This window comes from Lepeophtheirus salmonis, chromosome 13 (assembly GCF_016086655.4).
Source record: "Lepeophtheirus salmonis chromosome 13, UVic_Lsal_1.4, whole genome shotgun sequence".
Lineage (NCBI taxonomy): Eukaryota > Metazoa > Arthropoda > Copepoda > Siphonostomatoida > Caligidae > Lepeophtheirus > Lepeophtheirus salmonis.
Genome location: NC_052143.2, coordinates 23,800,403 through 23,814,853, shown reverse-complemented (window position 1 = coordinate 23,814,853; position 14,451 = coordinate 23,800,403). Strand labels below are relative to the sequence as shown.

At 29.7% G+C, this 14,451-nt stretch overlaps 1 protein-coding gene across 3 annotated transcripts; it reads right to left on the bottom strand.

Moving 5' to 3' along the window:
- Positions 1-1,842: 1,842 nt before the first annotated feature.
- LOC121128323 (lachesin) lies at positions 1,843-13,628 on the bottom strand. Of its 3 annotated transcripts, XM_040723909.2 has the most exons (6): positions 4,027-4,374; positions 3,516-3,836; positions 3,294-3,443; positions 2,945-3,231; positions 2,631-2,882; positions 1,843-2,319 (listed from the first exon to the last, which is right to left on the bottom strand). In XM_040723909.2, exons 1-5 carry the CDS (start codon positions 4,133-4,135, stop codon positions 2,658-2,660), a joined length of 1,092 nt encoding a protein of 363 aa, XP_040579843.1. In that variant the 5' UTR covers positions 4,136-4,374; the 3' UTR covers positions 1,843-2,319; positions 2,631-2,657. The 3 variants fall into 3 exon arrangements, with proteins under 3 accessions (XP_040579843.1, XP_071749011.1, XP_040579842.1); XM_071892910.1 differs by lacking the exons at positions 1,843-2,319; positions 4,027-4,374 and adding an exon at positions 13,488-13,628 and having other exon boundaries at positions 2,503-2,882; XM_040723908.2 differs by lacking the exon at positions 1,843-2,319 and having other exon boundaries at positions 2,503-2,882; positions 4,027-4,234.
- Positions 13,629-14,451: the final 823 nt, after the last annotated feature.

Sequence of the window (14,451 nt, the reverse complement as noted above, 5' to 3'; positions counted from 1 at the left end):
ACTTTATAAGTAGCATAAATTGGATTGTTGTTTTTAGAGAAACTCCACTGTATTTTTTTTTGGAGTCTTATGTCAATTTTATAAAAAATAAGAATACTAATTGTTTTCAGCTGAAGAAATAATTTTTCCCAATTCACATGTGAAAGTCTTCAAAATCATAAAAACCCTCAAAATACGATTTAACCACTAAAAACTTTTCAAAAGTACAGAAGGTTGAAATAATCCATGGATAAAAAAATACTTTCATCTTAACTTCAAAGTTTATTTTTTTAACTTTCTTTAAAAACACCAATAATATGATGAGGCTTTAATCATATATGATGACGTAATATAAATATTTAATGCATAGTAAAAGTCTTTTCAAGCGAAAAAAGATGAAACATTGGTTTAAAATAACTCTTGCTGGCAGACAAAAATTAATATTAAATGAATCATCTCGAAATTTATCAGTTCATTTAATTGAAGTAAATTTCACCAATTTTGACTTAATAAATGGTATGAATATGGAACTTTCCAAAATGTAAAGGAGTGACTTTAAAAATGTAATTTTAATAGGGAAAGGTTTTTTTGCTTTAAGACTATATATGTAATAGAGTTTTTTGTCTGTGTCCTTTATTGGGGCTCACACCGTTGACCTAGGAGGCTGACATATTGCATGGGTGCCTCTTTTGAGGCTGGTCAGGCTAAAAGATGTCTTAATTTTTGGGTGGGTTATATAAGAAGGGTTTATTCTATACTCAAAAATTGTTTTTTTGGAGGTCAAAGAGACTAGATAAGGCGTCGAGTTAAAAATCCAAAAGTGAATGTTGTCTCACAAATTAACTACACTAATAACAACGTTTTCTAAATTTATTCAAAATCAAAAAAAGTTATGGGCAAAATAAGAAATAGGTGAAAATTGCAGATTCGTTTTATCTTCAGGTAAGAAATGATGGATTATCTAAAATTTATTGAGACGTTATTAAATGGGTTAGTACATTATTCAATAATCAACTAGGTAAAGAAGCTTTTCTCTCTAATTCAATAAATGAGAAAGTGGATCCAATTATTATTAAAACGCAATATATAGTCTATAAATCGTGAATAATAAAGAAAACAACCTTGATGGAATTTTACATATTACTACTCTTAATGCAAATGTTTTATTGAAGATAGAAACTCTTTTTTAGTTCATTGTCCAATTAATGTTATTTCTAAAGATTTATTAGTCTTAATTGTGCTATATTTTATAAAAGTATTTTTAATTTTCGTTGTTCTTCATGTTTTAAGGAATTATTTTTCTGGTTTATTGTGTTATATTATGATAAGATTGTATTATAATTAAATTAACGGTAATAACGACAAATTAAAAAAAATGGAGAAATTAAAAAAAAAAAATATATAGAAAATAAATGTTTTAAGGGGATTTTATTTTAGAAAAAAAAGGTTATCGAGGATTTTTTTATGGATGGATTTCTTTTCTAAAAAAAAATCATTCGATTATATTATTCTTTGAAAAAATATATAGATATATGATCACACCCCTGGAATAGGATTGGTGTTTAAGTCCTTCCTCTCTCATATGCTAGGAGCGAATCCGATGAAACATTATGACCGTTAAGCTGCTTTCCTCTAAAGCATTTTTCAAATTATCAGAGTTACCATGTTAATTTTTTGTTTCTTTTTTTATCGTATTAATTAATTTTGTTCTTTTTAGTATCTTTTTTTTTTTTTTTTTTTCGGAAGGGCCCACTCATATCATTTGTACAAACATAAATTACAAACTTTTAATAAATAAAAATAAATTCCCCAAGAAGTAATTGAATTGGATCGATATTACATCTTATAAATACATTTGTCTTAGATCTAAACATAATTTTTCATTTATTTTCCTCTATATTTTTTTCAAATAATAAATTGCATTCTTCTTTTTTTAATAACATAATGTGCATTTGAATCTCCACAGTATAAGACGACGGGCTTAGTATAACTCAATATTGTTGCACCAGTTAGTGCGTATAAATATATGAATATTGTATATATTAGATATTATTTGTAAGATAAGATTTCGAAAAAAAATGCAGATGCATCTTTATTTTAAAATAAAAATAAAGAGAGAAGAAATATTCTGAAAGCTGTTCATCAAACAAAATTCTGAAATATTTGTGGAGTCACTAAAAGAGAAAGCCGGCAAATACACATCATTTAAATGGTGATTTATTTAATATTTGAATTGTAGATATTGATTGGAGGAGTCGTATTGACAATTTTGATTCTTCACTCCTAATAAACTTTCAATCAATTGATCCCATGTACCCAGAAATTGACTTTTTTGACTGCCTAATTCAAAAAAAGAAAGTTATCTAAATCTTACAATAGGAAATAATTCTTTAATTAACTCTTATGTACTTTGTATTAAATTAATTATTATCAATTTTTATTATAAAAACTGACTTTCTTTTTTTTGGTTTGACAGTTTTAAGAAGATCATGTTCATTTAATAAAAGTAGTTTTAATTGCATCTTTTTGTTTATTAATCGTTTATTTCATTTTCATTCAAACGTATAAAAATAGGTAGATTACAAAAAGTTACTTGGAACATAAAAATAACCTTAAAATAAATAAGAGAGGGGAAAATCACGGTCAAATACCTGAATACTAAACTTTAAGTAGCCTCTTCATGTATTTAATAAAAAGGTAAATAATAATGACATCAAAAAGGTACTTAGATTGCGTAACGGACCCTTGGATGATGATAGAAACATTAGCTCGTAGTTCTTACAGATAGGAGGACAAATTGGAAGTGTAGAGGTATACAATTCAATTGTTTGAACAGCAGAGCCGAATTTATTCACAGCCTTGCAGATATAAGATCCAAATTGTTCTTCTGTGATGCCAATGATCTGTAAGCAAAGAATACAATAAATACTGAATACTGTTCCATTTGGACGAAATGCAGCCATACTTTTAATTGTGTGACAAAGAGCCCATTGTCTTGAGCAAAATGTGAGAGTTGATAATTGTTTCCCTCGTCTATACGAATATTGTCTGTTGAGTTATTACTTAGGCGATACCATGTTATGCCAGGAGTAGGGAAAGCTGATATTTTACAAGTTAATTCCACATCATACCCAAGTGCTTGTGATGTTCGTGGTCGATCAATATAAATCTCGGGAGTGAATCCGATTTCAAAGTAAATGGCATGCTCTACATCATCACCAACTCCATTACTTGCAGAGCAAATGTAGGTCCCTATAAGATTGAAAGAAGGATTATTCCATGGAATGGCCAATGAAGGATGCTATTGTACATACCTCTATCCCCTCGTTGAACTTTTTTAATAGTGAGTATATTTCCAATGACTTCATTATTTCCATTGAACATAAGAGCTCCGTCCATTCTTCTCCATGTGATCTTGGGTGTGGGGAAACCCGAGGCCTCGCAGATTAAATCTACACCTTCTCCTACAATATATTTTTAAGAGCTCTCTATTTAATACAATCCTCTACTATGAATAAGTGTGAATACAAAAGTACCTTCAACGGACTGAACATTAACTGGAGTATCATCTGAAACCACAGGAGGCAATTTTACTTTAACAGATACATCAGCCGTTTTCTTATCATTAAGAGAAACTACAACTTGACACTGATATTTAGATGCATCCGACTCCTTAAGCTCCTCGATGGTGAGTATATACGTTCCATCCTCCGACTTTAAATGAAAACGGGGATCCTTTATGACTAGAGTGGAACCCGTGGAAATGAGATCATCGGATGAACGATCATTTAACTTCATCCAATTCACTGGATAATCCTCCCCGTTTTGAATGACGCATTCTAATTTGATATTTTGTCCTATGGAAAGCAATTAAAGAAGAATATATTGTGTAAGTAGATCCTATATCTTCTGAATATTGAAAGTATTTTTATTTTTTTCATTTATAGATGAATAAAGTAGTAATTTTTAAAGATGGATTTAGATTAGTCCAAAAAGTAGGGACTCTACTCTTTTTTCTTTTTAGTAAGAAATGAGTCTCAAATTTACCTATGTCTCCAATGATGTCTGGAGTAATGAATCCAATACTCGGAGTCTCTATCCCTTGAGATAACGTAGTTCCAATGAATAGTAATAATGAAACTGTTGCAAGATGCATTCTTTGATTTACAAGTATAAATACTAAAAGATGCTTGATTTGTAAATAAAAAAACTTATTTCATGGAACAAGAGGGGAACAAGTCATTTACGCACTAAAGAAAGAAGGAAGGAAGTTTGGGAGAAGCCAATGATGCATAGGTGGGGATGTGGTGGGGGAAGAAAGAGAGGAAGAGAGAGGAGTACTGGGGTAGATGGGTGGGTGAGTGGTGAAGACAGAAGACGTCGCTTGTTATTATTGAATAAAAGTAAATAATTCTTATTTTGTAGTATGTAGAGAATGTGCGTTTCTTTTCTTAGAACAGATGTGCTTTTGGAAGGAGAACAAAACAAAGACTTTAACTTCCCCCCCACCACCATCAACATTCTCCTGACATAGGCGAAGAAATGTCTTCTTAGGTATGGAAAATTTACTAATTCATTCGATGAGTCAAATAATTATAGAGACAATGACCTTTCTTTATATGACAAGAAGACGTATTCCATTCATGTGCAAATGTCTAGTTTTTGAATAATTGATTAAACTATATTGAATAAAATAGTATTAAAGTCTTTTGATTCTTTATTCTTACGATAAAATGAAAAATGTAGTGTTTTATATGTTAAACCATGGAGTTATATGCTTAGATATAGACTAGACGGATTCTTTTTTAAATTTAATTACTTTAGTTTATATGCATCTAAGGATAAATAACATAATATGTACCATTATGTCAAAAGTTCAGAATTTAATATTGCAGGATATTTTTTGTTTTGCATTTTATTTCTTTAAACAAGAAAATAACTTTCAATCCTATAAATAGGTCCTTTATGAACGTATTTTGATTTAAAACTCTGTAAACTATAAGATATACTTCTTATCTAAAATACTTAATTTAATATAAATCCGGCATCTCGATTCAACTCGATAATTTTAAAGGAATAGCATGAGAAAATCATTTTTTTTTTAATATTTTACAGCTTTTTAAATCAAAATGCATCCATGAAGGACCTTTTCAGTTCACTTTAATGCACATAGAATATATTAGCTACGTAGAAGACATTTTTATCTCAAAAAGGAAAAAAAAACCTAATAATAATGGATATTAACCTAAATTATACTTCACTAAAAAACAACATGTCCACCAATTGAACAAAATAATTTGGAATGTTTACCCATTATACTTTTTTGTTACACCATTCAATTCTACCTATTTCGTTGTGGTTTTATAATATAAAAACGAGTACCCCCCCATTGATTATGGAGCACTGGTCCATTCAAGTACATATAATTTTCATAAAAAAACGACTACTATATGTACCTTTATTGAATTAGTTTTAATATATATGCAGTCGTGAGTAAATAATATATCAGAATATTCATTAAAATTTGGTAATATCATATTCAAAGTTTTGTTCAATTAATTTTTAGAGGTTTTAAAGGCAGAAAATAAAATCGGTAAACCACTCATATATTAGTTTTTGAGTTTTTGTTTTTCTATATTTTAAGTAAAGTTGAAAGAGGTCTGGAGTTTTTATTTTTAGTATGTATTTTTAATCATTTTAAGAAATTGGGGTAAATGAGAATTGAATTCATTGTAATAATCAATAGAACGAGAAATGCAATTACTTTAGTTGAATATACCTTTCCACTTCCAAATTAAAGCAATAATTTAAGAAATCTGGCACAAATGTTGCTAATAATAGTCTGAGCTCCCGAAGTTCCTGTTAACCAAACCGGACTTCAAAGTACAACGATTTTAAACGAATTATTAACCATTTAATTACAAAGATCAACATGTCTATGTAGTTACAAGAAACTGAAAGGTTACCAATGTAGTGTCCTAGTCTAAGATGTTTAATATTTTTAGAGTGATTGAAACAAGAAAGAAGGCTGAAAGGTCCAAAACACCATCTAAATCCAAAACACGACATAACCAAGTGTCTCACATTACAAGTGATGTACTGATGTAAAAAGGTATATCTGACGTTATAGACTGCATAATAAACAGAGAGCCACTTCATATTAGGAGCATGGATGTTGATATATCTATTAAACCAGGACTGTGGAGTCGGTATCTTTTTTGGGGGAGTCGGAGTTAGAATTCAGAAAATTTGTACCGACTTCAACTCCAGCAACAAAAGTTATTATAATTTATATAAATAAAAGTTTTTTTTTTTTTTTTGATAAATGGTTAAAATTCTAGGTATTAAGTACTATTAATTTATAGAACTTGAAAGTTTATTTCACAAATTTCAAACGTGCTCCATGGACTTATGCAATGACAATTCCCAAACATCTCTCAAGTCTAAATTATTATGTAGGGTATAGCATAGACATTAGCCATATTAGATCATTACTTTGTCTTGTGAATAGTCAATGTTATCAGAGAAAAGTGTCATATTCCAGTGAGATGTTGTGGGTATTGTCGTTTCTTGGCTAAGAGTGCATAAGTTATGTTCAGAAGCTTATGAATATATTAGCACCATATAGCTTAGGACCCATTTCATTTGTTGTTCTTCCTGTTCAATATATCATATTCCCTTTATTTATTTATACCTCGCACAATTATTTACTACATATAACTAATAACTACCTATAGCTATAAAATAAAACTATATTTATAGTCTCTTAACTGAAATGACTCAATGTAATAATATAGACTATAAAATATATAATTATAAATTATTGTGTTGGAGTCGAAGTTGGTGATGTTCAAATTACTAGAGTCAGAGTTGGAGTCGGACATTTATTTTACCGTCTCCGCAGCCCTGTATTAAACAAATTGGATCAATTTCCAAAAAATCTAAAAGAAACCTATTTATAAAAATGAAATTATAACAAATAAGATAAAATATATAACAAATTGAAATTTAGAAACCCTTTTAATTTGACAATTACGAAGGCCTCAATTCATTAAGACCGTATTTAGTGGACTTTTATGCTCTCCAACTGTTACAATTATAGGAAGATAAAGGGACTCAACGGAGTACACTTTTAACTTGCTCATTCATCTCAAGCGATGCTCGAATTGGAAGTTCCGTATTTCGGGAGGGACGACAGGATAAAAATTTTATCTGAGCTATCTCTTTTAAACTTCATATTACGTCATTGTACAGTCTTCACAATTTGAAAACACATATGGCTTCATTAACAATTTATATGTAAAATCGGTCTATAGTGAATTTGAAAGAAGATTATTTGTTTAGAACTGAACTACACCGAGCACACCTTTGTACTGATCAAGACCGATTTTTTCTTTATGACCAGTCTAGACCAATTTTTGTTTTGGACCTATTTAGACAGAATTCTACTTTTGTACCAATTTAGGCCCATTTTTCTATGAGAACGTTCTAGAATGAACTTTTTTAAAGGGCCGAATTAATTTGGTCTAACAAAAATCTTAAAGTTCTCGGACAGGTCTAGGATTTCCAGAACGTAAACCAACACTAATCCTTATGTCAGTTGGTTTATAATACTAAAATACAAGACTATAGTTCACCATTTTCCTTAATCAAGAAAGAGAAATATAATATGATTATAAAATTTGATATAGCCAAAATGAAGATGTCTTATGAAAATGCTCCACACATATAGGTTTTCTTTCTTATGAAAGAAAAAAAATCACTGGCTTTAATCTCTTACTCGTAAATGATGTAATAAGATCTCTTATTTACTATGATATATATATATGTAAATGATGACAGCTTAATTATATTTTCATCAATTCAAAACTAATTGCTTATGATAAATAGCTCATTTATGTAACATCTTATCTCAGAACGCTTTGGTTTTCCTAGTCTAATTATTTCATATTATTTTATCGAATAATAATTTAATATTTAAGATCTTTTTATTTGTAACGTCTCAAGTTTTTATCAACCAGAGGATGTACATAAAATAGAAAGGAAAAACAAAAGCCATAACATCTATTTGGATTAAAATAACTCAAACAACATATTGCAAAATAGAAAAGTATGCTGAATATATATAAGATGAAATTAACAAACTTTATAACTTTGTATAAAAACCAATTTTATCAAAAGCAAAGTCGAAAAAAAAGTAAAAAAGTAAATATTCACCACCAGGTTTATCGTACACAAATAAAAACTGATTACATGCTATGATTTATTATATTTTTTATGTAAGAAAAGGCTTTCTAATTTAAAGACGTGAATTGTTTTTATATAACTTTTTTTTTTTTACTTTTGATCAATTTTTAAAACCTACTTCTTATTTTGGAAGCTTCTTTATATAATTAAATATGACTTCTTTTATTTCAATATCCCTATTAGGGAGGCTCAAAATAAATACCATCCAAGCCACTACCTATTATTTTTTTCCTTTTATTAAGTACTAGATTAGGGTTGACCGCCGTTTTCTGAGTCATTAAGAAATTGGCGTTGAAAATAAAATTAATTCTGAGCTCATCAGTTTTTTTTAAAAGGAGATATGGTTTAGATAAGAAAAAATATTCAACATGAACTATCGTTCGCTCATTTTTTCTATTATTGTCAAAAACCCTTTGTCTTATTCTCTCTTATTTATATTTTTACTCTCTAAACTTTGTATATTTTAGCCAGTATATTTTTTTAGTTTTACGAGTTTTTCTGTTATTAAGTAGACGTTTGTAAGTAAAAAAAAACAAGTTTTTTGAGAAAAATGCTATTTAAAGGCCGCCAAAAAATTGTTACCATAACCGTTTCTGGGGCCTTAATAAGCTACATGAAAAATTTATGCAAAATCTATTCTTTGGTTTGGGAGTAATTGCCAGACAAACACACACACACACACATACATTCGCATTTAATATATAGAATAATAATATCTTGGAAAAATATGGCTTCCTATTGCAATGGGGAAAATGCTATTTTCTAGAAAAATGGCCTACTTTTGTGAAAAATGGTTCAACATAAAGAAGGACTTATCTTCAGGGTTTAATAGCAGGATAAACAGGGGTGTCCATAGGGGGTGGGTTGGAGGGGCTGTATTTATATTTGAAATTTAACTTGTCAAAGTTTTTTTCAAAAAAATTTCATTTTTGGAATTCTTTTCAAAAAATTCAAAAAACCAAGCCACCTCCCCTCCTAAAAAAAACAAACTCCCCTGATAAATCTTAATAGATGATAGCTACTGCTTTGTTTGGCTCCAATCTAAGAGATTATGTTAAATAAACAAAAACTGCTTACCCTAATCTCCTTCTCTAGAATAGAATGAAACTAAAGTAGACTCTTTTTTTTGTTGGAACACATACATCCTTTTTAATTTTGAGTATTTTAAGGATTTTTAGAAAAAATTGTAGTGTCCAGGGGAATTGGCACATTGATAGACTTCATATAAAATTTAACAAAGCGTCAAATATGATTAATTTTGTTCTATCTCATTTTTTCTTTATTTAACTGAAAGAGTGTAGGTAAAAAAATCCTGCCTCAATAAAAAGTACTCTAAATTATGAATAGGAAAAAAAACACTTATAAAGTAACTATTTGAAAGGAACTTAATTTTACATTTTATTATGTCTTTAATTCTGTTTGCCATGGACATGTACAGATTTTCTAGGGTAAATTTCTTGATTTGTTTCCAGAACTGTTTCGATTTTACTTTCAACTCGTCCAATTTTGGACATATTTGGGTCATTCCACGTCAAGTGTACTCACTTTTTTGCAATTTCAGGGATAGTTATCACCGATTTTGATGATTTTTGGTGAGCTACCCTTCTAAAGGCTTTATATGAAATAAGAGAGTGGGTTATATATTAGGGTTCTTTGACTCACCTGGACTGTTATGCCCTCTAAAAGCTGGACCTAATGCTGGTGTTGTTGAGAAGGCTATAACTCTGCTCGTAGTTGCTCGATTCTAACAAAAATGGCATCAAAAAGTGCACAAGAACACTAAATTCTCAATTATATCATACTTACTTAAATAAGAATCCTCATTTATTTTATTAATCAACAGAAAATATGTAAATTATTTATAATACGAGTTTAAATATAGAACAATAATACTAATATACTATAAAAGCGGATCTAAATACTCTAGTTAATGCTCTCATGGGAAGTGATTCCATTAAGATTCCCTCTGAATTTTGGATATGTTTGAAAGCATTAGCTATGTCATGTTTTGCCAAATTAAAACAAAATCGGGTTTGCTGCTTGGCAGACGTGTCATTTTGAAGGCCGCACCAGAGCGCCAAACTTTTATTGTTGATTAAAATAATAATATAAGCTAAAGTTTGTGTTCTTGTGCATCTTTTGACGTAATTTTTGTTAGAGTCATCAAAATCGGTAATGGGCATGCAGTGAGGGTGTGTACACTTGACGTGGAATAACCCATAATTTTCATTAATACTATTCTCTAGTACTGATCATATTTCTAAAAATAGTTTAAAGCAGAGCTATAAGTCTATATTCAAAAGTCGAAAAAGCTGCGTCAAAAAAATGTTCAAAATAATATTTCATTTACGTCTGTCAAACACATCTATTATTTATTAAATTAAAGTCAAACTGCTATTTATAGTCTTTATGACTGTTATCGAAAATAAAATTTAAGATAAATCACTAGACAACAGATTTACAAAAAATAGTGTTCTATTTACATAAAACGAAAGAATTGGGTATCTAATTATTCTTTTTTAGAAAAGACATTTTAGTTTAACTTTCATGAAGCTTAATTAAAAAACTACTGCGACATCGTTTTACAAAATTCCCTGCCCTATATTCACTGCCTTCAATATCAAACATCGTCATAGACTATGAGTCGTTGCGTATTCTGTCAAAATCTGCCTATCTTGCCCAGCAGCCTGTACAATACATCAGATTGAAAATTCTAGCAAACCCGATTACATGATGATCTAACCTTGTATTTCTATTAATCTTGCAATATGTTACTAACATATTATATTGTTACTTAGTTATATAACTTATTTTATTATATAACAAAATAATTAAATAGAGGAAAAATACTCTCATTGACGTCAGAAAAAATGTCAATATTACCTTATTTAAGGACTGACAAATGGAACCAGACTGGACTGAGGTCCTATAAGGACCAACAAAACTCCCGAAAAGTTGTGAACCGCTAGTATCGAGTAAACATTAAGAACGGTGAGATATTTGAGATTGACGGAATTGTTAATTTGTTGACAATTATTTGATTACACTAAACAACAAATTTGGACCTTTACAAAAACTTAGTATCATACATATATAACTATTGTATCACTTGAGGCGTTGATCACGAATCCGTAATATTTTTTTTGTGTCAAATCTGGTTTTTTAAAATATCCCATTTGATTTTTTATAGGTTTACGCAGTGCCGTATTCACGGTTTTTAGTGAGGGGCTAATTTGAGTGGCTACGGATGACTCACCATTAGTACTACTACTGAAAAGGATTATGGTCTTAACTTTTGAGTAAGAAAACAAATCAGTAATCTTCAAAAAAAGAACCTATTCTCTTTAAAATTATACCCAAGTTTCAAATATGGGTCAAATATGTACAATTATTTTACTTTGAGAAAATGCATTTCAACTGGAAAAAAAAATATTTTTTAAGGATTTTCTTTTGAAAGGAACTACTCCTCAGTTTTTTATTCAATGGAATGCATTTGGAGTGTAAATAATTGACTATTAACAAACGGCACTAGCAATAGTACTCAACATTGCCCGGAGGTATAAGGTGTCGACTAACAGACAAAATTTGCTTAAATAATATAGAAAATAACTCCCCAAGAAATCTTCAGTGTGATTTTTTGTTTTTCATGAACACACTCACAACTAGCTACTCAATACTTAGATTCTTCTTCAAAATAAAATAATAATATCAACAGCTTTATAATTTTTCTTTATGACATGATAAGCCAGTGAGTACTTTAGCCAAGTGACTAAAATACTCCCTGGCTGAGCTAAAGTATCACACAATCGTTGTTAAACCTCGTCTAAAGTCACATTTACTAATGTTTATTTAACCAAACCTGAGCTCTCTAGCTTACGAATAAGTCAAGAAAATGACACATGATTGACAAATATACTCCAAGCAGTTGAGCATCTCCAGGACCACCATTAGCAAGGAGGCTAATGGCAAAGAAAGCAGGACTCTGTTAAAAAGGCCACACTGGACCTGGGAGAGTTAAAGAAAATAACCCACACCAATCATCTGAAGTCCGTGATAGCCCACGGAAGATAACTCGGGGTTTCACACCAAATTGTCGAGAGAGCTATCAAAAAAGTGGGTAGAAAGTGCCTTATGAGGATAACGAGGCCACTTTTGATCCCAACAATGAAAAAAATCATCTGCTCTCTTGCAAGACCATATTGAATGAGTCTTTTGAGTTATTTTGAATTCTTTTTGGGTACTTTTGGCTCCCTACAGCCTTGATGTCAACCCCATCGAATATTACTTTTGGGAGCATGTCGAGAGGAAGGCCTGTAGTGTCTGTCATCAAAACATAGAGGACCTCAAAGCTACTGTCTGCCAGCACTGGGATGCTATGACAGATGACTACATCTGCGGTAGGTGCAAGGTCTTCTGCCACCGCTTGGAAACCATCACTGCCACTAAGGGCAGCTACATTAATCTTGAAGGGAGCTCAGACACACATCTATTTATAGTATTGATTTTGTTGAAATTCTATTGTTAATTAAGAAATTATATCTTGTTGAAGTTTAAAATTCAAAGTGTTCAGATTTTAATGGACCATTTGGTACACACGCTTGTTGTTAAAAAAGAGTCCTCAACTCATATTTTATACTATAGGGTTGGATAAAATATAAGTTGACCTAAACGCCTACGGGATTTCATTCATTTTTACATACAACTTTATACATATTCTCTGTTTTCTTTTTTAATATGACATGCACAGTAAATTTTTTAGTTATTTCTTAGACCAAGTATCTAAGCTTTCCTAAAATGCACTCAAAAATGACTTTATATAAAAAATACAGATGTACAGACAAACTTTATAGAAGAGTATTTCCTTCCAATTTTATTGAGGAAAAGTCACTCGAGGTTAAGTGCGAAAAGTTTTTAAAGTTCCGTGATAATAAATTATGCTATATTAAAAAAGTAATAAATAAATATCTATAAACTGATAAATTTTTAAGTTTCATGTATATTTTTATATCCAAATTATAGATACATATAAATAAGTTAAGAACAAGAGAGTAGAAAAGTGCACACAAGTTATACGTTGTATTTCCATCTTGGATCAGAATTACATATTCCAGTGTATTTGAATAAGGAAACTTTTATAGATGTTTGACCAAACTCCCTTTTGACGTCATTTGTATAAATTTACGAGTAGTTTAATTCAAATTTATACATTAATAACAATCTTAATCTAGCAAAACGTAGTTCGGATATAAAATTATACGTACCATAAATATATTGGTTGTATATAAGGTGCTGCTTTTCAAAATATGCTACTAATATCATTGGTTCTTCTTGGAGCAGAAAACTACTTTATTTTTTATATGAAATTTTGTATGATCCAAATCAGAACAAAAAAACAAGTATTCACGACCTATCTACATTATAATTACTTGCATGAAAGAGTGGAATCCTGTTTTTGCTATGGCAACTTTTGGAGCATATAAATATTCCTAAGGTCCGCTATACATTACACAATTTATAAAATAATTGTATCTTTTAAACAGTTGATCTTATTAAAGCATTAATCATTATTATTGAATTTAGCCTCACTAATAGCCAACCTAAATTTTCAAGGCTTTAAGAACAAATGAAAGTAATTATTCTTATCTAACATATTACTTTTTAGGAGATATTTATATAATTTATACATATGATAAGTTTCTTAAAGGACAATATAGATGTTGATGATAATTAGTCATCCTTGAAGCATTGATAACGACTTTTATCTAAAAGGAGTAAAATTATAATGTATTATAAATATAAGATACCATATAATTTATAGAATTGTTTCCATTTTGTAAGCATTAAATTGATTTTTTTAAGTTCATTCCTAAAAAAGCTATGGGGCTTGCAATAAATATGTTCATGTATGATAAAATACTTTTTCGATGCATATTTTTGTAAAATCGATCAAATAAAATTATTTACCAATGTTGTTATTTTTCTCGTTTGTTTATGACAAAATTAGAAAAACATTTATACTTTAAATGCTTACATAAGTAGTATTCTATTATAGAAACAATATATTTGATGACTCAGTATTTCAAATACATAAAGCTTGACGAAGAGCTTATAAGGAGAGAATTGATATAGGTTAAAGAAAAATGAAGCTTAGTAGTTTATTTTTTAAACACAAGCTAAATATATATCTGTGCGCGGAAAACTGCTTTGGAGAAAATTGCCCTGAAG

Excerpts from the sequence above, each read along its gene's own strand:
- LOC121128323 (XM_040723909.2), bottom strand. The coding sequence starts at position 4,135 with ATGCATCTTGCAACAGTTTCATTATTACTATTCATTGGAACTACGTTA. Across the intron at positions 3,232-3,293 it reads AGTTCAACGAGGGGATAGAG|GGACCTACATTTGCTCTGCA; the intron begins GTATGTACAATA and ends TCAATCTTATAG. Across the intron at positions 2,883-2,944 it reads TCTTTGTCACACAATTAAAA|ATCATTGGCATCACAGAAGA; the intron begins GTATGGCTGCAT and ends CTTTGCTTACAG.